Genomic DNA, 22,806 nt, shown 5'->3' on the forward strand with positions numbered 1-22,806 from the left:
GGAGCCAAGCGCTGTATGCGTGCTTCGGAACCGAGGATGATCCGGCGGCCGACCGCTGCTGACCAGCTTGCGGCACACAATCGGGGGAGATGTGGAGATCGCCTAATCACATCAGATTACTGCGTATGGGGAAAGGAGCGGTGCTTTCGGAGTTCCCCTGATGCTCGAGGTGGGTGCTTGGTGCCTGTTGTTTCTATGGGTTCCACCGGGTTGCCCTCCCGCTCTCGTTTTCGCCGCTCTCGTTTTGGACGGCACTATCAGCGGGGAATAAATCTGGCCAACCTACAGTATATTGCAAGATTTGATGGAGCCGGACTTTCTCTTCCATCGGGAAAGCAGTCGACTCGCTTTGCACTGATCAATGCCAGATCGGTTGGAAATAAAACTTTTATTCTGAAGGAATTCTTCCTGAACAATAGCTTGTCTGTTCTATGCGCCACTGAATCATGGTTAACCCCTGGAGATTCAGCTGCTATTGTTGAAATGTTACCTCCTGGATGCTCCTTCATTAACATTCCAAGAGCACAGCGCCGGGGCGGAGGTCTATTGACTATATTCAAATCAGATCTTGTCTGCACACCGATTACCCATCAATCAACTCCATTGTCTTTTGAATTAAGTTTGTTTGAATTGGGACGTTCCCCTCCATTGTTATGTGCACTCATTTACCGTCCACCACCCTATAACAAGGATTTTCTTAATGAATTTGCAAACTTCCTGGCAGACGTCTCCTGCAGATATGGAAAAATACTCTTGCTGGGTGATTTTAATATTCATGTCTGCTGTCCTGACAAACCTTTGGTAAAGGATTTCTTAGATCTTATTGACTCATTTAGCATGTCCCAACTTGTTAATGGACCCACTCATGGTCATACACACACACTAGACCTGATTTTTTGTCATGGGCTGCAAATTAGTGATCTTGGCATTCTACCTGCAACTTTTTCTGATCACTCACCAGTTGTGTTTAATATGAACTTAGACTCTGCCTCTCGTGTTGAGTGTTTCCGTCCCAGCTTCTCTCGAACAATCAGACCCAATACTGCTGCACATTTTGCTGCTATTCTTGCTTTGAATTCAGCTCCATTTCAATCTACTGATGAATTTACTGTTGTTGAGGGATTACTTCATGCGCTTGATTCATCCTGTCTGGCTGCTTTGGATATTGTCGCTCCATTAAAATCAAGGCGAAATACATCCCGACCTGACCCATGGCTGAACGAGCAAACTCGTTCCATGAGACAACATGCCAGAAGACTGGAACGTAAATGGATAAAAGACAGGCTTACTGTATCCTTTGAATCCATGAGAGAGGCGTGGTCTCAGTACCAAAGAGCAGTCAGAGGCGCAAGAAATCGATTTTTTGCAAGCATCGTAACGGCTAATTCTAATAATCAAGGTGTGTTATATAAAACTATGAATGCAGTGCTTTCACCAGTTACAAAACTATTTTCCTCTGCGTCTGCTGACTTGTGTAACCAAATCCTGCAGTTTTTCTTAAATAAGATTAGTGTAATCAGAGCTCAGATTCACCAAACCAACCATGTTCCTGATTCAGTCATTCCCCCTCATGTGCAACTTCAAAGCTTTCAGCCCATCTCTCTGCCCTATCTAGAAAAAACTGTTGCTGCCATGAAACCGTCTGGCTCCCCAGAAGATGTTATCCCACCTCGTCTCCTGAAAGAGGTTTTTCCTTTCATTAGCCATAATGTGCTAGACATCTTAAATAGTAGCTTGACATTGGCTGAAGTTCCTTCTGCCTTTAAACACGCCGTTCTTCAGCCAATCTTGAAAAAACCTGGTCTCGACCCCACTGATTACTCTAATCTCCGACCAATTTCCAAATTACCGTTTTTATCTAAGGTCCTTGAGAAAATAGTGTATGAACAGATGCTGACACATCTAAATGAAAATCAGGTAATGGACATTTTTCAGTCTGGTTTCAGAAAACAGCACAGCACTGAAACTGCTCATGTTCGGGTGTTTAATGACATTTTTCTCGCTTTAGATTCAGGTTTCCATGTGGTTCTGCTACTTTTGGATCTATCAGCAGCATTTGACACGATCGATCATAACATCTTGATCACCAGACTTCAGACTTGGGCTGGCATTTCTGGTTCAGCCCTAGATTGGTTCAGGTCATACTTTTATAACAGGTCCGCTAGAGTCATGTTGGATGGCTGTTCATCCGAGTCACAACCACTCCGTTGGGGTGTCCCACAAGGTTCAATACTCGGCCCGTTACTATTTAACCTCTATATACTGCCCTTAGGAGCCATTTTCAGAAGGCACGCTGTCTCATACCATCTTTACGCTGATGACTGTCAGATCTACTTTTCATTCAAGCCAACTCAATCAATGCAAGTTCTGTCTGATTGTATCGATAATGTTAAGCTTTGGCTTGCTGATAACTTCCTCCATCTGAATGACTCCAAAACAGAAGTAATCGTTTTTAATCCTCACAGCATCCCGGCTACTCATCAACCTGACCTCAACTATCTCTCACCTAATGTCTCCACTGTAATTTCCAACCTTGGAGTTAAAATAGACCAGGCTCTGAAGATGGATGCTCAGGTCAATAACACAGTTAAATCATGTTTTTACCACCTCAGGCGTATCTCTAAACTTAAGCACATCCTGAGTGTCCGTCTTCTCAAATCAGTAGTCCACACTTTCATCACTTCACGGCTGGATTACTCCAACTCCTGCTTATACGGCATCAGTAAAGCAGCTCAATCTAGACTTCAGCTAGTCCAGAATTCAGCAGCTAGGTTCCTGACTGGAGTTGACAGAAGACAGCACATTACACCAATTCTAAAATCTCTCCACTGGTTGCCCATTCATCTCAGGATCAATTTCAAAATCATGCTGCTCACTTATAAATCCCTGAACAGTCAAGCTCCTCCATATCTGTGTCAACTCGTCCATTACTACAATCCGCCTCGTGCTCTCAGGTCTGAGGATAAGCTCCTCCTAGCTCTTCCAAACGCACGTCTGAAAAGCCATGGAGAAAGGGCTTTCTCTGTCTGTGCTCCCAAGCTGTGGAATGCATTACCACTACTAGTGAGGCAAGCACCAACAATTAGCATTTTTAAATCTCGCATGAAAACTCACTACTTCAACCTTGCATATAATACATAATCATGGACCACTTTCGACATCTGCATTCTTTCTACAATAGAATTCACTATAATTAACATCTGTATTACTGTGGTTCTTTCATATGTTTTTACCTGTTGTTTCACATTCCTTTGTGTTTTTAGTGTTTTACGACTGTTAGTTCTAGTATTTTCTTGTTTTCATTTTTTCTTATAAACCATGCTTTAAATGTCATTCTGAACGTGTTAATTAACTGTAATCTTTTAATGTACAGCGCCTTGTCTGGTTGTAATGCCATGTTGAATGCGCTTTATAAATAAAATGGTATGGTATGGTATGGTATAAGACACTACGACCACATTTTCAAAGTTAACACACATTTCTTTCAACAACGGTAGTTTTTGCATCTTTACTGTTCCCCTTCTTAGCGGCGCAAACTCCCTGATGCGCCTGCAGCCTCTCAGAGTCCCTGCTGCTCTAACCATTGAAAGAATAATTTCATTTTCTGTTTCTCATTTCTGATTATTTTCAATGGAGTCTGTTTGTTGCAACCACCAGGTACAAAACTAACTTGTTTTTATTTGACCATTTTTCTGTCCTGTCTGTTTATTATCTTCCTGCATCTCCTCTCAATCGTAAAGAAAAACTGCTACCTGGCTTCATATACTGTATATTCACCTCATGAGTTGCCTTTGAACTGCAGTTCAAAAAGATCTACCGACTGCAAATATAGTGGAGTGCGCGCAGCGCGCCGGCTGCACCGGTAAGGTGAAATCACCAGAGGACAAAACAGGTGATGTGCTCCGCTCCGCAGCAGCAAAACACATCAGGCACAAATGAAAGACAGAAAGCATGAAAGGCAATGAGCCAACATAAACGATCGCATGTTAACTTTGTTTTTGAGGTGGCGACACTTTGAGAATGTTACTCTGGCCGTGCTCAGGACGCATCTGTCTGGAGTACATCAACAATCAGAGACCTGCACCTCTCAGCTCTAAATAATCCCCGGAGAGTCCTCATAGATAATGTAATATAAGTTGAACCAGAATCATTTTCGGGCTCCTCTGGGTGTGTAAACTGAGGGCTTCCAGGGAAGCCTGTCATCCTTTGGGGTGAGCCGGGATCCCTTTAGCTCACCCGTAATTCGAACCCTGCGTATAGCACAAGTTGGTTGCGTGAGTTGCCGGATCCTAGCAGACAGGTGCCGGAACGGTCCTTTCAAAATGAGACTGTTCCTGGATCTTGTTCCAGCAAGATCCGGCTCAAATTAAGCACTGGAGAGAGTGCACACACAGGGCACTTGAATGTAGACACACAGATGGCGTCTGATGTAAAACAACAAATAAAAAGAAACCTGGCACTATTTGTACCTGTATGTGCAATGTGAAAGTGTGTGTGTGTGTGTGTGTGTGTGTGTGGAGATAAATATAGAATTATTTAAACAAAGTTTTCTTTTCTTCTAATGTTCTCCACTATTAAATGAGGAGAACTCAAATATTATTTGTCACACAAACATTGAAAAGCACAGAGGCAGTGAACTTTGTATCATTCTTGAAACCTTTTCGAACATCGACAAAATCATGGACTGGCAGCTCACTCTGTGCTGCCTCCAATGCTCACTGTTTTACATTAAATGCTTCAGAGGATTTGCTGCAGTCTTCAGTTATGAGCACGCAGAGTAGTATATCAGACGCCAACCACAGACTAGCGTTATTGCTGCAGACATTTGTCTTTTTGCAGCACATCCAGGAAAAGTCTGGATATTCATGAATATTTGATTACATTATAGGTGCTTGTACTAATGATGCATATAGAGCTCCGGACGTCACGTGACTCTCAGAGAGTAGACGCCATGTTGGCAGGCAACAAATGTAAACAAAATGAACGGGATCGGCTTGGATTTTCCTTCGTCGGAGTTTACTTCACACTTTAAAACAGAAAAAATCATTTTATATAGTCAGAAATTAAATAGACTAAACATGTCCGACCCTTACCGTGCCCCTGGGATACTTTTTAAAAACGCCAGAAGCTGTCGGAGTGGACTTCTTACCGGACCTGGCTGGGGAACCCCTTGGGATTCCCCCGGAGGAACTGGCCCAAGTGGCTGGAGAGAGGCAAGTCTAGGCCTCTCGACGCTACTGCTCCCGCAACCCGACTCCAGATAAACGGATGAAAATGGATGGACAAATAACAGATTTACATGTAAGTAGTTTAAATAGAGTGCTGTGCTGTTTGAATGTATAAACTGAACACCAAGAGAAATCACTAGTCTGATTTTTTTTCCGTGAATAAAATAAATATGTCAGGCAGGAGCATCTCAGGATCTGTCTGAGATCTGTCTCGGTGACACAGATAATGGCAATCCAAAGTGCTTTTTATGTGTGATCTGACAATTGATCAACCATTGCTTAAAAATTAAATACAGCTTAGCCGGTTAATTGCTGTGATCATAAAACACGTAAACGGCAGCAAGCAGAACTCACGAGGCAACGTTTTACATGATGTTTACTTATTGCTATGTGTAATAAGACAGAAAAAGACACGCCAAAATAAGTTTAGGAAGCCCACTAAGAATCGTAATAAAAGCATTTAAAATAAATACCATACACAGTTGAGGAAACGTTGGTTTAAGTACCTGATAGGAATTTGTCGCAGCATAAGCAAAAACCTTTACTCTTGGGGGTATTTATCATTTTAGCCTGGTCACTAGTGCATTTTATTACAATGATCCAACGTTTGTGGCGCTCCTGATCTTGGGGAATCCTGTAGATGGCTCATTCCTTATGTCGTCCGTGTCTGTTCTGCATCCTGGGGCACAACAGGAATCCACCATATTTCCTGTTTGATTGAGTTTTCTGACAATAACAAATAGTCCAGCTGCGGCCTTCTGCCTGCCAATATGGCGCCGTTTCGATTTGAACTGTTGCATGCTGGGAGAAGTGACGTCAACTCCAGGAGCTCTATTGTTCTTTTATGCATGCAAGTATATATACTTTTTGGGTCATTATCTTGCTGTAGGATGAACCCCTGGCCAACTAGGCGCATACCAGGGGGTACTGCATGGCGTTGGACAATGCTGTGGTAGCCATTTTGGTTCAGGGTGCCTCTCACTCTGTACAAGTCACCGACCCTGGATCCAGCAAAACAGCACCACACCATCACACTTCCTCCTCCATGTTTGACAGTCGATGCCACACACTGTGGAACCATCCTTTCACCTACTCGACGGCATACAAAGATCCTGCGTGATGAACAGAAGATTTCAAATTTGGATTAATCAGTCCATAATACCTTCTTCTAGTTTTCAGTAGTCCAATGGCGGTGTTTCATGGCCCAGGCAAGCCTCTTTCTCTTGTTCTGACGTCTTAGCAGTGGCTTTCTTGCCGGAACTCGTCCAGTCAAACCTGTAGGTCGAAGCCTTCTCTTCACAGTTGAAACTGAGACTTGCTTACTACGACCACTATTAAGCTGTGCTTGAAGCTTTTGTCCTGTGAGCCGCCTATCACACAAACTCTTGACTCTCAGAAACATGTCCTCTGATGCAGTTGTGGCTTTGGGTCTGCCAGACCTTTTCCTGTCAGACTTCGCCCCAGTTTCTGAGTGCCTTTTCATGGTGAAGGAAACTGCACTCACTGACACCTTGACTTTTCTTGCAATTTCTCTGTAGGATAGACCCACATTTTTAAGTGTTATGATGGTCTGTCTCTTTTCTATTGTTAATTACCTTTTTCCCACCATTTTTTGTAGCAACATACAATTATCTGCAGTACTGATGCTCACAAGGGTATGGTACCACAGTATGTTCCAACACTGATTTTATGCAGAAAGAGGGGGTTGTAAGTAATCCAGAAAAGTTGTAACACCTTTGGAATTAGTAGCACCGGCTTTCAAGGCTTGATCAACCTCCATTGCTGCAGAATAGCGGTGTTCCCTGAAAAAGGCCGTTTTGTATAATTCTGAAATGTACATCATTTTTCCGTTCTGAGTAACCTTACCTTTTTTAACATCTGGCAGTTCACCACTTAACTTTGTACCATTTCAAGCTATTCAGTGGACTTGAAAACCTGCAATAAATAACTGGAAAAATTAGGGCAACCTAAAAATTTTTGATCTGTGTCAAACTCCAGTCCTGCATCTTTCTGTTTCCCTGTTCCAACACAGTTGATTCAGTGCAGCAGCTCATCAAACTCTCCAGAAGGTTGGTAATCACCTGCTGATTGAAATCAGGTGTGTTGAAAAAGAGAACACCAACATGTGGGAAAGCGGCCCTCGAGGACTGGAGTTCGGCACCTGGGAACTACACTGTTAGACTTAGACCTGTTCTTTTTTTACAATTTTGAAAATCACATTTAACTTTATTTATTAATTTTCTTTTTTTGTCTTAAGAAATCAATGAACTAGTAAATATTCAAAAACAATGCTTGTGTTTTTGATGTTTGTGAGGTCCTACCAATCCTAAATTGCTGGTGGAGATGTAAAAAACAATCACATCAAACAAACAGTTGGTTCTCAGGAGGTTATGAAAACACAAGCTCTCTAGATGCTTGCTCTTTGTAGAAAATGGTGCGTATGCTAAACTAACCGTTATCCCTATTCTCCTGAGGTCCGCTAAATTTGTTTTGAACTTAATTACATGTATTAGATCTAACTTCCAGTTACCTTAATGGCACAATTCAACGTTTTAGGTAGCACTTTTCTGTTTGGTAGAGTTGCTGCACTGGCTTGCTTCCATTTTTTTCCTTTCTATTTTTGAGGAGAATTAAATAATTCAGTGAGCTGCATTGAGCAATTGAAATTCAAGCTGCATAAAGAAATATGTACAAAAGGAGATGAGTGTATTTTTTTGTAGTTTTTATTTATATATATATATTTTTGTTTTTGTTTTTTAACCACAGTCAGTCAAACGAAATTCCCCAGCATTAACTTGTTTTGAAGAATGGGACCCTGTTGTAGTACTAACCTTTTAAGGAGGGTTTCAATCAATCAATCAATCAAATTTGTTTCTAAAGCGCTTTTCAAACAAAGTGTGATTCAAAGTACTTTACAAAATGACCCCAGATTCCCATAACAGGTTAAAAACATTAACAAACATATGCAAGCACATGCACACACACACACACACACAAGTAAAAATTATATTAGGCTGAGTCCAGATGAGCCAAGTATGGTAACGCAAGGAAACGCCATCAGAGGAGCCGTCTGTCCCGGCAGCATCAGGTCTTCCACACTGTCAGGGCGCTCAGTGGAGGGGGAGCATAGACCCCCACCTATAAAACGCCCAGGAAGCTGTGTGTGTGTGTGTGTGTGTGTGTGTGTGTGTGTGTGTGTGTGTTGGAAATTACAACTACTGTTTCATTGTTTTTTTTCACCACTGTCTTCTGTCTTTCTTGTTTTTATTTATTCATTTATTTATTTTTAACTTATTTTCTTACCTGGGTATGGTTTGGCAGCATGATGCATAATTGTTGTCGCTGGTACCTCGCAGCAAGAAGATCGCAGGTTTGAATTTTCAGCTGTAGTGTTGCTGTGTGGAGTTTGCCTTTTCTCATTTATTTGTTTGTGGATTTCATCCAAGTATTTTGGTTTCCTCCCACTGTCAAAGAAAATGAGTGTAAAGTTAGTTGTCCTTAGGTGTGAGTGAGTTAGTGAGTTTAGACTGTAAATTCAAAAAGCATTGATTTATAAAAGAATGATCAGACCTAAATTCACATAGGTTCGACAGGCATTAGCTAACTGTCTGACTGTTAGGATAATAAATGTGAATGATTATCTACACCCTGAAGACCACAAAGTTATTACCTCCATTGGTTCTATTCAAGCAGTGTTGTTACCGCCGAGAGGCATCGATGTAACTGAAGAGCCTGTGTGACTTTGATTGGTAAGACACTGGAGTTAAGAACCCTCGTGGCCCTCAGTAGACTGTGTTGGCAGTGAGGATGATGTGAACTCCAAAACCCCAGTGTGCAGTGATTACCAGATGGCCATGGCAGAAATCTACAGTCTTTTCCCTCACCTGGCTGAGTAAAGACTTCCTCCATTCATGTACCCACAGGAAATGGTCTCAACAGCGTGTCTGCCTTCCCTACGTATGCCAAAACTCTTGTCTCCATCCTCTGCTCATGTCTCTGAAGTGTTTCAGAAAAGGAAAAATAAAAAGGAGGGCAGTGATTTGGGCCACTGAGGTTTAAAAGGGATTGCTCCAAACAAGATAATGGGATTTTGAATGTCCTTATTTAGATTGCTGCCAGGTTGTCATGATTATATTTGATACGTTGTTGTGGAACAAGTTATGGTTCTTTTTAAAATAAGTGTGTGCGCTTTTCATTGTCACTGTCCAAGTTTCAGACACAATTTGCTGGGATAAACTTTTCTTTTGAGGGTTTTATCACCGCCATGGTATTTAGAGAAAAGCATTCTCCTCGAAAGGATTATTCAAATTCATTATTTTGATATTTCTCATGTTTTCTTGACCAGGAATCTTGTGAGTATAGCCTGAGGGTTTAGCACAAAACTTATGGCATATCCTCAGCCAATGCATAAATGCATATTTTTTATCTATTTTTGTGGATTATTGATTTATGTTAATCTGTGGTCTTCGGAAGTACAGTATGAAGAATGCTTGTTTGATTTTGTTTTTGCTTCAGGGTAAACCACAAAATGCTGGAACACTGCACAGACACGTGTAAAGTCATTTTAAGAAGTTTGCCGGGAAGAAGGTCATTTAGGTTTTTTTGGGTTTCTTTTTGTTCCTGCTTGTATCTTATCTACCTTCTGACAAAAGGTTAAAAAAATCAATAGCTATCGAGCAAATAGATAGCATCAGAGCAACAGTTTACTCCCTTATTTGTCTTTCTGTTTGCTTTGTTGGAATGCATTAACCTTACCTAAAGATGTTTTAGGAGCACTGCAAATGCACTTGAACCATTAGATGGCATACGCTAATGCAAAGTCACGAGTTCAGGACTTCTTGCTCGACCAGTGATACTAAACAACGATGAGGAGTGGAGCAACACTTAGGCCTCTGTGAATCAATCCTGTTCTTGTTTTGCCTCCCAGTTCCACCAGTCATCCGAGTTCACCCAGAGAGCCAAGCAAGAGAGCCAGGTGTCACGGCCAGCCTGCGCTGCTACGCTGAGGGCATCCCCAGTCCCCAACTGTCCTGGCTTAAGAATGGCATGGACATTAAAACCAAGCTGTCCAAACAGCTCACCTTGCAAGGTAACAACTCATTACCATTACAATGTTGACTGCTTGGGCCTTTTTATTCTTTCAGTTCTGCTGTCACAGCTGCAGACGGTGGTTTCAAAGGAAAATATAAAAACGTAGAAAATGAATAAACAATAAGACTCCAAATGATTTGAAGGAACATGATGGAAACAAGGCTGAACATGCTAAATACACAATAAGTACTGCCCATCTTGTTTTTATTCATTGCTTTAATAATGCCTATTTTGCTGTTTAATTAAAGGTGTGGTTGACTGAATAAAAATTTTTTAACATCTTAATGGTTATCCCTGATTATAATCTGTCACTCAGAGTTTTTAATGCAGGCTGAACAACAGTCTTTTACACCTATCTCCTGCATTAGCTTCTAATAGAAAATAGATGGTGAAAATCTAGGATTTGAAAAGCCTGAGTATGCTACGTTACACTGTGAGTTGGACTTACCCATATTGACTCACGACTGGTAAGCATGGTGTTTTAGCATTCAGAATCAGCAGAGAATGTCTTGGTGAACAGAAGCTAACTGTTAGCATTAGCAACTCACTCACACGGCAGAAGCTCCTCCAGGCTTGTTATTTGTGGAGATGAAACATCCATGTCCCCGAGCAAACAGTGTTAGACGTAGAGCCACGATGTTTTTATCCAATCTGAGGCTAGATGTTTAAATATCGGGAAAAAAGGCTCCAGATCCTCCCGATTGAAGCACAATTCTGATGTTGCAGATTTGGTCCTGCCTGGCCAGGGCTTTTTTTGTGCCCCGAGTTCTACCTGTAAGGCATTAATTTCTACTAGAGACCACTGCAAATGTATTGATGAAATGAGTAAACTACTCCTTTAATGTTTTCTTATGCTACTATTGTAGTTAGCATGAATATTTTCTAATACAAACACAAATGAATCCAGTGTGTTCCTTTTTCTATCTGTGCTTTTACTTTAACGGGCGTTTATTTTATATGATGGATGTAATGCAGGCCATAGGTTACCAGGTAAACTACGTTTTTAGTCAGATCTATAAAAGAAGGGATAGGAAGTCTGTCCTCTCAACAGGTGGTAGTTCGACTGAAGTATATTGTTTTGTTTTTTTAATTTGAGGAAAGCATTGATTCCTGTAACCTTTTTGCATTTTGAGTTGCTACTTTAAAACAAAATCTAAAAACCAAACTGTATAAACCAGTGACCCGTTCAGCACTCACAGAACCTCCCAAATTAGCCTCATTGTTCTTATGAACTTCAGTCTTAAGTGTCCATGAAACAAGCTCTTTGTTCCTCCTCCAAATGCTGTTACATTTTGATAAAACCGGTAATAAAACAGGAACGACAACTTGCTTAATTTATTTTGTCTTTTTCATTGTTGTTCTCCAAAGCTAATGGAAGTGAGGTGCACATTAGCAACGTGCACTTTGAAGACACAGGTGCGTACACCTGCATCGCAAAAAACGAGGTAGGCGTTGACGAGGACATCTCTTCTTTGTTTGTGGAGGACTCAGCTCGTAAAACACGTATGTAGATGTTTTTGTGTACATTCATTCTGTGTTTAACTTCATAATCCAATATTTTGTTCTTTTTTTTGCACATTTTAGAAAAAAAATAGTTTTTTTACCTGACTCATTTCGACTAAGGCCTCTAGTCATCATCAGAGTTTGCCTTTGTTGGTGGTATCACTTCTGTTTATCCGGGGGCAGCAGACGACGACAGAACAAAGTAATGGATTACATATTTAGATAGTCATAAATTTTTTAATGATTCATGACCAAAGTGAGACTTATTATTATCCTAGTTTTTTTTTCGGTTATTTTGGGATGGAATGATGATGATGATGTCTGTGCTTTTTTAACTATTTAGAATGTTTCCGTAATCTCTGTTTCCAAGTCAAACATTTCCAGTTGAAACTGAGAGATTGACCAAAGCAAAAGAGAGCATGCTAATAATTAAACAATTGAAACAATTTCTGAGTAGGGTTGGGCATCGAGCATCGATTGGCACCAGGACCGTCAGTTTTTCCCAGAATCGTTCAAATATTTTTATTTCGATTCCTAGTTTTGATTCTCAGGCTGCCGACCGGAAGTACAATCTGCGGTATATCTCTGAAAAAAAATATATGATCTGCAAATTCTAAACAACGCCTTTCGGAGCCGATCACACCAGCTGTTTGTCACTCCTCTGCTGCTCAGAAATCCAGTGTGAGCAGCATCGTGCCCACCCACCCAAACTGCGCACCTGCGCGATGAGGAGTTTGACCTAAAATTGCAAAGATGTGGACTAATGCATCTGCCAAACTTTCTCCGTGAGACTGATGTAAAGTTTGCATCCCGCAACAAAAAATACGGCACAGAGGAAGCTCGTTTAAATGTGTAAACTCAGTGGATTTATTACAAGTTTTAAAGAACAAACTGGGTGGCGCAAGGTGAGTTTGGCTCACTGCAGAAATAAAAGCACGGAGCATCAACAGTCAAACGCAGCTACTCTCTAATCACAAAGGCTGAGCAAATAACCTGTAAAATAATTAAAGTCATCATGCTAGATCAGCCTTTCTCTGTGGTGGACGACTGACGTGGGCATACCCAGTTGGAGCCAATCGAGATAATATATAAATAAATAATAATCACATAGGTTGTGAGATTTTTATTAATTTTTGAACTATTTAGTCTGTTGAGAGTTTTAATGTTTTAAATCTGTTAGATTGTTTTTGACAGCAGTCAGTTTCCCTTTAACTGAATCGTTGCTGCGGCATGTAGCCTACATGCTGCAGCATTATTATTATTATTATTATTATTATTATTATTATTATTATTATTATTATTATTAAGTCAACCCTGTTTGTAATGCTTTTGGACCCTGCCCCTTGAAAGAACCGGAATCAGGAATCGATATGAACCAGAATCGAAATGAGCAATTGGAATCAGAATCGTTCAAATTCAAACGACGCCCAACCCTGTTTGAGTGAACTTTTTTTGAGAGAAAATGCAAAATCAATAAATTCCTTGATACTAAATAAATTCTCTATTGTCCAGATTGCTAATGGATTTATTATGTTTTTGTGACTTGCTTTTTTTTTTTAAATATTTGACTAATTATCTCTGACTACCATGTATTTTTTGTGCACATGGGATTTTTTTAATTATTATTTTTTTTGACCAACCTTCAGGGATCAGGTGTTCTTTGAGATTAATTATCTGATTTTATAAGACCAAGTTTGTAACATGAGTAACCTTATTTATATTTGGAAGCATTTCTCCACAAACAATCTCCCTTTGTTCTTTCCCCATGAGAAGAACCGCACGTAATTAACTTTGACCTTCTTAAAAATGTCAGAATTGTTCTTTAGGGCATACCGCCACTTGTTAGTGTGCTGTGAGGCTGATTTTTACCCTTTGGGTAATTAAGGTTCCTAGTTGCAACATCTTTACAGTCAGGTCACACATCACGTGTTGTGTCCCAGACCTGTGCCAGGTCTAACATCTTCAGATGTGATTCCTTCCTCTGCCCTGGCTGCCGGGCATCAGAGATGCTGCTTACTGAGGTCAGAAGTTACCCATGTGCTTTAAAGCTTTTGAAGAACTGCTGTGAGCCAGAATGATGCTCAGAGTTAGATATGGTAGACCCACTTTTGGAGTGAGTAACCCCACAAGACACGACTTTAAAGGAGTGTCGGGATGAGCAGACATGGTTGTACTACTGCGTTATGAAGGAGAGAATAAACAGATTCTAATACACATGGTGTTCTTTGCCCTGAATATTTGACAGACTGAATACCTGACCTGTTCTAGTTTTCCTCTGAATTTCACCTACCGCATCTAGAAAATTGTTAAAAGAGCAAATGGAAGCTGACTATTTTTCTACCCCTCTCTCTCTTGAAACTGCTGTTTCTATGAGCCTGAGGCTAATATCGGGTGTCAGCTCACACTGCCTGCAGCCGTCAACGGCTAAACCCCACTCCTCTGCTCTCAGAAATATACATCCTGACATTTAGCTTAAAAGGAATCCTCTAAATGTCATTTTTTTAAAGAATCTAAATGATTCTTTTAGCGTGTTTAAAGTCCCATTGAGCAGCTGATTGTAGTTTTTTTAAACATTTATTAAGAATAACATACAGATTATTAAGACAAAAGAACAAGACAGAAAAGGATGAACTTTATTATTTATGTAACAGTGTCATCAGAGTCCAATGTGGATTATTTAAAAATGGCAAAAAAATCAGCTGACACATTAATCCGTGTAATATTTGTACACACTGCTGTCGTCACCACACCTCATAAGCTCTGAGGATAAATCTAGAATTATTTTTCTGTTAACAAATGCCAATCGGCTAATAACTTCAGCTCTAAAACCATCTCAGGCTCAAGCTTGTGCTTATTTGCAGGGCAGTGTAGAAACTGTTCAGTAATTTGTTGTTGTTTGACTGCAGCAGAACACTGTGGATGTTATTGATGTAGTTTGTTTAGAGTTTCTTAGGGCAGCTGTGAGAAAAGGAAATGAAGGAGCACAACTGTGGCTCTTATTGATGTGCTTTGATAGGTTTTTAGCTACATTATAACAGGAATGGCCTCTGGTCTTTGGATTGAATTAACACCTGGCAGAATCAAATCTGTGCAAACGTTAGCTCTAATTGGATTTAGTACCAAGAAGAAAATTAAAAACAAAGTATGAATTGAAAATATTTGGTTTAGGACATTTTGGGATAGCTAGAGTGAATATCAGATTTTATACATGTAAAAGCAACAAAGGTATCAAGTCAAGTGTAAAAAAATTAACAACTAATTATCAGCTGATCGTATTTGTATACTACTGTGTTCTTTTCTCACTAATCCCACAGTTTAGTAACAACTTGTATGTATGGATTAATTTTCTGTGCTTATAAATCTTTACAGAACACTGATCTTAACATGTTCATTGGCATTTATATTAGATGGATACACTTTGATCACAGGTGGCATTTTTTGAAGATATGTACATTTTCTCTTATTGCTTTAAAAATTAGCAAATCAGAGTTCATCCTGATGCATTTTCACAGCTAAAATAAATGTTGCTAGTTGGTGTCGACTCTAGCTCACACCCCATGGAACCATTTGGTGTAAAACTCCAGGGTAACAAGAACAGAAAGACAATGAGATTGTTCAACCGAAGTGTGATTAGTTAAATGAAATAAATAATTTCAAGTCAAATACATGTCTAAATAATTCTCTAGTTAGGATTTAAAGTTGTTTTCAACATCAAGAAAACAGTTTTCAATCAAATTGGATCATTTCTGACTTGTCATCTTGCAAAAAAACTGCAAATGTCAAACGGCTGATGGGGTAAAACCCAACTAAATTGCCTAAACTGGCAGCAGAAATATGATGGCAAACTATGAAAGTAGAATGCACAAGTCAGTTCTAGTGTATGCTTGCAGATGCACGTTAGTTTAAAACAAACGCAAAACTCATGAAGTCTGTGAACAGGCTGCAGGGCTCAGATCCGACATTTGTGTTGGTTGGTATTTGATAAGCTAAAGCAGATAGAAGCATATTTCTGCTGGGCTCCCATGTAACGAGGTGTACTGGCATTGTTTTCTAGAGAAGCTACCAGCTGTTGTCACTACATCTGTATTTCAGGCTGGAACAGAGTGGCTTTGAGACCCTGAGCTGCTCGTCTTTACTCTGATGTTCACTGTTTACACAGCAAACTTAATCAGACACAAAACGTGTCCGTGAACACTGTAGCTGGTTTTACCTGAGCAATTTTCTCAATGGATATTAAAAATTTTAACGGGCAGCTGGTATTGCAAAAATAGTTTTGTTTTTTGAGTAACTGCAGGCTGACGAGGTATGAATGAGTGTTCATGGATATGTATTCATTTGAGATTCTGGTATGTCCTACAAAAGATGTAAAAAGTACTAACAGTCTGTACTCAAGTACAGGTAGTCTGGTAAAATATTGGCCTGCATAACAAAGTAACAAAAGTGTACTCTGAGTAAAAGTTACCTAATTACTCTTTTTTTTTTTGACAGCAGCAAGTGGGAACCCAGCTATCCTATTTTATACACACATAGCTGGGTATCCCACAAAACAAAGATAGTTTCTGAAGCTTGACAGCTTGACCTGTCATCCACATTAAAGTGAAAATAAACGCCACCAAAAACATGTCTTTAAAAATTGTGACTGAGGTGGAGATCTGCGAATTCTCAGTTGTCAGGATTTGCTTGTAGACGGAGACAACCAGGGTTTTAGGTTCTGCAACATCACCGCCCATAAAGATGCAGTGACATTGCGTGTGGGACCTGTGTTTACAGAAACACGGATGCCCTCAGCCGTGTTGGTATTATCGATTATCCAAGCAGTTTTTGCTTGCCTGCTTTCACAAGCTCAATTACTGCAATGCTATGCAGAAAGTCACAGGTGAAGACAACATTAAGGACTGTTATTGCCTGCCAACTGTGACTTTATTAGCTTGCATCTTCATGTACAAACTGCTCTGTGGTATGTTTCTATGTTTCTGTCCTGTAGATAAGCAGTCTCAAATGACTTTCGCTTTTAGTAATTACCTCATTAGGGTTATGAGTGAATCTCATGGAGCTCCTTCTCTGAACAGCTGGACTCATTTGGCGGTTTATAAATTGATGCCTTTTCATATTTAACAAGTTGTAAATTTACTGGAACTGCATTTAATAAATTTCAGAAACAATTATAAACCAAACACCTGATTCATAATTAGCTGATGTGTGATTTTAATCAATTTTCACCTAAAAGAAAAAAATCCACTGAATTATACATGTTTACCTTTATCCACTAAATGAATACAGAGTGTAGTGAGGAGCAGACCCAGTCACTGTTGGTGCTTGCAGTGTGTAATGTCTCGTCTTTTTTAAATATACTTTTATTATATGTATCCATATACTTATGAACTTTAAGAAAGATATACTCATTAAGAAGCATGGATCCTAAGAAAAACTACTTTAAAAGTAATTTATACACAAAACAGTACTTATTTCAGTCAATCAAGTGAAAAGTAATTTGTTACTGTACATCAATGCAACAAAGTTTAATGCAAAACAAATTCTAGGCATTGTTTTTTGGTACTAGCATCCCACACAGCAGGAGAATTAGAGCAAAGCATTAGGAAAACACAGACCAAAGAAATGTGTTCCAGGTTTACAAAGAAGATAAAATAAAAATTGCAATAGCATATAACTGATTATTTGTCTGGTATTAAAAAATCAACCCAATGTTCGTTCAGTGCATTCCTTGTCAGGGTAACCTGACCAAGCATTTAAACATTTTATTCAAACTCATTCAGTAATTCAGTAATTTAATCCCAGTTACTCAGCATTGGAAATAAATAAATAGGGTTGCAGGTTAGAAAAAAAGGCTTCAACCTCAAGCTTCTTTCATCGTGGATTTCACCTGCTCTGCCCACATCCTCCTGCCTCAATTTCGAGGATCTTTAACCTTGTCTCAGTATCTCACTGCCGATGGCTCCTCACTGACCTTTATCTTTAGAAACACCTCGACAGTCTCAGGAGTTTGTGAAACCTGGCACTAACTTTCATCTTTAGAGTTTTTCACTTGCCGAGTAGACCGCGTTAACGTCCTGGTTTCTCTTCCTGTGAAAAGTGGCAGCGAGTCAGTGTGTGCAAAAGTTACATCCACTTCTTCAGCCTGGTGAGGAAGACCACAAAAGATAATAATAGCAAAGATTCTTCTTTGTCTATTTTTTAGGGAGGATATGTGAACACAATACACAGGAAACATTTCACATGCTGACAATATTAATGTTTTTCTGAGGTTCTGTGGACCAAAAGCTCAGTGATGCTTGCATGTTTGGGCAGCAAAAAGTGAATATACATCATGTGGTTCTAATGATTTTGCTCATCAGTAAATGTTTTCTTAATTGAATAAAATCGACTTTATTGGTCCCGCAGTGGGGAAAAGGCAGCACATACGCTTAGTGAACCAAACCTTAGTGTACCAAAACCTTCAGCACTCAAAAAATGAACAAAAAGAGAAAATTGAGTTTCCAAGAAGAAACAGCATAAAAAATGTGCATCCATATTGCACAGGTGTTGAATATAGCTCTGATGCTAGCGTGTAACCGGAAATCAATCAGAAGAACAATTTGCCACTGAAGCTATATATGAAGGCCTTAATGTAAACCTAAGCAGACCTTCTTCAGTGCCGTGTCTAATTTACTCAGTGCTTTTATCAAATGAGGCTGCAAGAATTCAATCAAAAATCAAGCTTCCAGCATCTGTGTGTCTCACTTAAACCACAAATCTGAATCTTCCTTCAAACTCAAACACTCAAGTACATCAAGAGTGTGAATGCAGATTAGCTCCATATGGCACAGATCACGTCGTGACCCAAGAGGCTCTTTACAGTCACTGACTCAGTTTATTCTCCCATGTAGAGCAGCGTCTGGTTTCACACAAAGGCCAAGAAGGCAGAAAAATAAATCATATATCCAATGAAACTGTGCGTACGCTCACATATAACCATTAATATGACTGGCTTGTGCCTAAAAGAATTAGAATCTAGGACACTTTCAACTATAAGCTTGATACCCGTGATCCCACCAACAATGAGAAGCTGGCGGCCATGTAGTAAAAAGGAGACTGGCCTTGATCTTAGTGCGCTGATTTGAAATGGATTCAAATGACATACCATAATTGTACTTGGAGATGCATTAGATATCCAACTTCCTGGAAAGTAATGATCTTCTCTGTGAAATCATTGTTAATGACCTGCCGTAGGCTTCTTATTCAAAGGTTCCAAGAAGTGAGAGCTGTGAATAACGAACTGTGCTGTCTGTCAAAAGATTAACGGTTAGTAGATGAAGAGAGATCCTCGAGGCTTGAGTGATCTTCTGAAGCTGACTTCAACACTTAGGAGCCTGAAGGTCAAAACCTTCCTTTTTTACTGAAAAATCCCTGAATGGTTTCCCACACTCACAGTAGTCCAAACACTTTGTTGTTTTGGAAAACCTGAGCATTCACTGTTTCGAGGTTTCTTTAACGGAGGCTGTCACCAGCAGGCATAACACCATCCATCTCTGACAGTCTGCTGCTAAACTGGCATAAATATCTGCCCCTCACAATGTGCCAATTATTTCTGCAGTGTCAGAGGATCTGCAAAGCTCAACGCAATCATTTGTATCTTTAGTCTTTCTGCTTTATGCATCATTTCATGTCTCGTACCAGAAAGTCACAGTACTTCACCAACAACATAGGTTTCTTATTTTCTATCTATCTATTTTTAATTTTTTTTTAGTTTAGCAGTTATTGTTGCATATTTAAATTGTCCACCAGAATGAATTATAATTCATTTTAGGATGATTAGTTGATGCTCTTAAGGTTGTAGACAAAGCAGCAATGAATGTAAATGTATTTCAAATAATTGTTTGGTTTAATTAAAAAAAACTTTATTAACAACTTTCAAAGTATAACAGTGACCAGCATCCCAGCATGCTTTGTGGTCAATTACCCAATGCTCTCTGTCTCAATTCGGCAATTATTTACACACTTGTGTACCACACACTCCAAGCCTTACCCCGGCTTTCCACAGCAGCACGTTACTGCAGCAGCACGTCATAGCTGCTGATAGGAACCGCTGTGGTCAACAGAACTTTTTCCACTGGAGCCGTCAGCAGCGCGAGTCGGCCGCGTCTCAGGAGCAGCATGTCGCGGCCTTTACGCGCCGGTTCTATTTTCTACGCGCGACGCCTCTGAAACGGGTCAAGTTCGACATTTTTGGGGAAGGAAAGACAGGAAATCGGACGCGGAAATGGAGAGAAGCTCCCGAGATTTTCAGAATAAAGAACGTACTGCTTTCCGGTCGCTTTACTTTAAAAACAGTTACTAACTGTGCGGCCCCGTGAGAAGTTATCACCTAGCTAGCGGTCTCCTTTGTTTTTCAGGTCCGTATTGGCGATTATAAAACGGACAGAACATAAAAACACAAACATTTTGGAGCCATGTTGTAGTTTTCTCCTGCTTGTTGTTGTGTTTACTGACGAAGTCACTCGTGTGACTTCGTGCTTGGTCGGTGACAGCTGCTCCCCTGCTGCTTCGCGTCTCGTGGGAAGGGCCAAGCAGCAGCTTACGCGAGCAAGACGTGCTGCTGCAGTAATGTGCTGCTGACGGCTCCCGTGGAAACCCGGGGTCACTGCGCACTTTCTGCAAGTGCAGCTGCTGAAGACCGCAGGGTGGGTATTGGGATTGGGTCTAACTCCTCCCAAGTAGCGGTGTAGTAACAAATCTCTCCCACCTACTGGATACTGTGGAGCAAAAGTCATGTAAGTGAAATAGACTAAATGTAAATAAATAGCAGCCAAACTCCACTATTCAGAAAGTCTGGAGACTTGTTGATGATGATAATTTTAAAAGATCACAAGAATTATTGAATCCAGGAAAAAAACCTAAGAATTTGAACAATTCCGGTTTTGATTCCAGTTCCTATTGATTACCGATTCTGATTCTTTCAAGAGGCAGGATCTAAAAACATTACAAGTTTTAAATGAGCCAGCTAACCATGGATGAAATAATTTGAACTTCAAAATGAATTTTAATTCAACAATAACGTCACCTTATTTTAGACAAAAATATATTTTCAAGATAAAAATAAATAAAACAACTTGCAGCACAATCAGTGTGTTTGTTTCTGACCACAACCCAAGTCTGGTAACTGAATAAGCCTCTAGGGTAAGACAAAATGTCTTCAACATAACTAGAAAGTTTCAGCTGTTTTCACCTGAAACTCTCAGGATGATCATGTCCAGGATGTCTCCATGCTGCAGCAACAAGTCAAATGAGAAACTGAAACTTAAAAGCTCACCTCACACCACCTGGACAATCTTAAAACTTGTATTAAACCCACTGTGTTGATGCACAACGAGCTTCCTCCGCGCCATATTTTTTGTTGTAGGATTTACTCCTTCACATCAGAGTGCTGGCAGTCTTTTTGAATAATTTACAGTTTTAAACAAGATATTGTTTTGTTGTAGGATGCAAAATATACATCACTTCATCACTCTCATTGAGTCAGCAGACGGGTTTGTGTACGCCAGGTATGAGGGAAGATAGGGAGGAGATGTGAGGCTGCAGTCAGGGGGCTTGTTCGAGTTGAGCAGCACCTCACCTAGAAAACAGATGAGAGCAGACGGACGCATCGGGGGAGTGGCTGAAAGCCGGCGTTAAAGTCAGACAGATTTCCCTACATGTGTAGCTCGCGGGTGATGATGGATGAAGATATCGCTTTAGCGTTCATACTTGTTTAATTATTTATTTTAATTCTGGTGCCTGTTAGCAGCTGAAACACATCCTCTGTGGAGAGCAACTGCAGCGCCTTGCTCCAAAATCTACGTATGCATGATGTCAGAGCAAGTCGGCGTCAAGTCGGACACAAATCTAACCGGCATGCACTGCGCGCCAATCACTTGTGATCGAATCTGCGCAGAACTGGCTCATCTCGAACAAGCCCAGGGTCTCTACAGGCCACAGACTGGGAGCGACAGACAACTGGTATGATTGGTTCTGAAAGGCGATGATCAGAATTTGGAGGTCACATTTTTTTCATGGAGATTGGCCACAGATTCCTCTTCCACTTGGCGGACTGGAATCAAAACTAGGAATTTAAGTTAAAAAATTTGAACGATTATGGGAAAAACAGAGTTATTCCATGCCCAACCCTAAGGAAGATGAAGGGTGGTTTAACAACCCCTTAAATTTCCAGATATAATGAACACAAATGGGGTTTTGTCCCATAGGCGGGACGCTGGAATGCTAAGGGTTTAAAATGTAAAAATGTAATGTGCAGTATTGTAAATATTGCTATATTGTTGCTTGTTCTGTTATACTCCCATTTAGAAAGGACTATCTACACAGTTACATCACTAAGCCAATAAATCCCTCACACAAGTTGTTATAGTTGTCCTAAATGGATATACTCCTTCACATCAGAGTGCTGGCAGTCATTTTGAATAATTTACAGTTTTAAACAAGATATTGTTTTGTCTTGTGTTGCTCATTTTAAACCTTCAATTATCTGCAATATAAAGGTTATGTAAAGACCCATTTCCTGCCTTTATCTGAGCTTTAGACTGATTCTTTTTCCCAAATGGGACTTCTTTTCTTTATTCCATTTTATCAAAAAGGTTTTGCAATGAAACTCTGCTCTGCTTTATATATTCTGATTTAGGGGAAGCTGTAAATGGGAAAATTAGCTGAATGCTTAGAAGAAAGTCCTGCATTTTCCTGTGCCCCAGTGCCAAGATGAGAAACACTGCTCCACACCAACGTCTTCCCAAAGCTTTGTGACACTTTCCGCCAAACTCTGAGGACAAGCTTTTGCCAAATAGTTTCTATGATTCCATCAGTACTGTCCTCCTCCCCTCACAGATGATTTTCATTCAGTTTTGGACAGGCTGTCAGCACCAAAAGGCTCAAATCAGCCAGTGACTCTATCCCCAGGATGAGCAGCCTACTTCCTGTCAGCTGACTTCCATGTTGAAGG

The 22,806-nt window shown here is 40.2% G+C and overlaps 1 protein-coding gene across 2 annotated transcripts in view; it reads left to right on the forward strand.

Annotated features, from left to right (window-relative positions):
- Positions 1-22,806, forward strand: part of fstl5 (follistatin-like 5) — a 279,655-nt gene that overhangs the window by 227,197 nt on the left and 29,652 nt on the right. For both annotated transcript variants that reach the window (XM_015951097.3, XM_015951089.3), the window contains 2 exons: positions 10,156-10,317; positions 11,688-11,822. In XM_015951097.3, the coding sequence (XP_015806583.1) occupies positions 10,156-10,317; positions 11,688-11,822 (297 nt within the window). The remainder of the gene's footprint in view (positions 1-10,155; positions 10,318-11,687; positions 11,823-22,806) is intronic.

This window comes from Nothobranchius furzeri, chromosome 1 (assembly GCF_043380555.1).
Source record: "Nothobranchius furzeri strain GRZ-AD chromosome 1, NfurGRZ-RIMD1, whole genome shotgun sequence".
Taxonomy (NCBI): domain Eukaryota; kingdom Metazoa; phylum Chordata; class Actinopteri; order Cyprinodontiformes; family Nothobranchiidae; genus Nothobranchius; species Nothobranchius furzeri.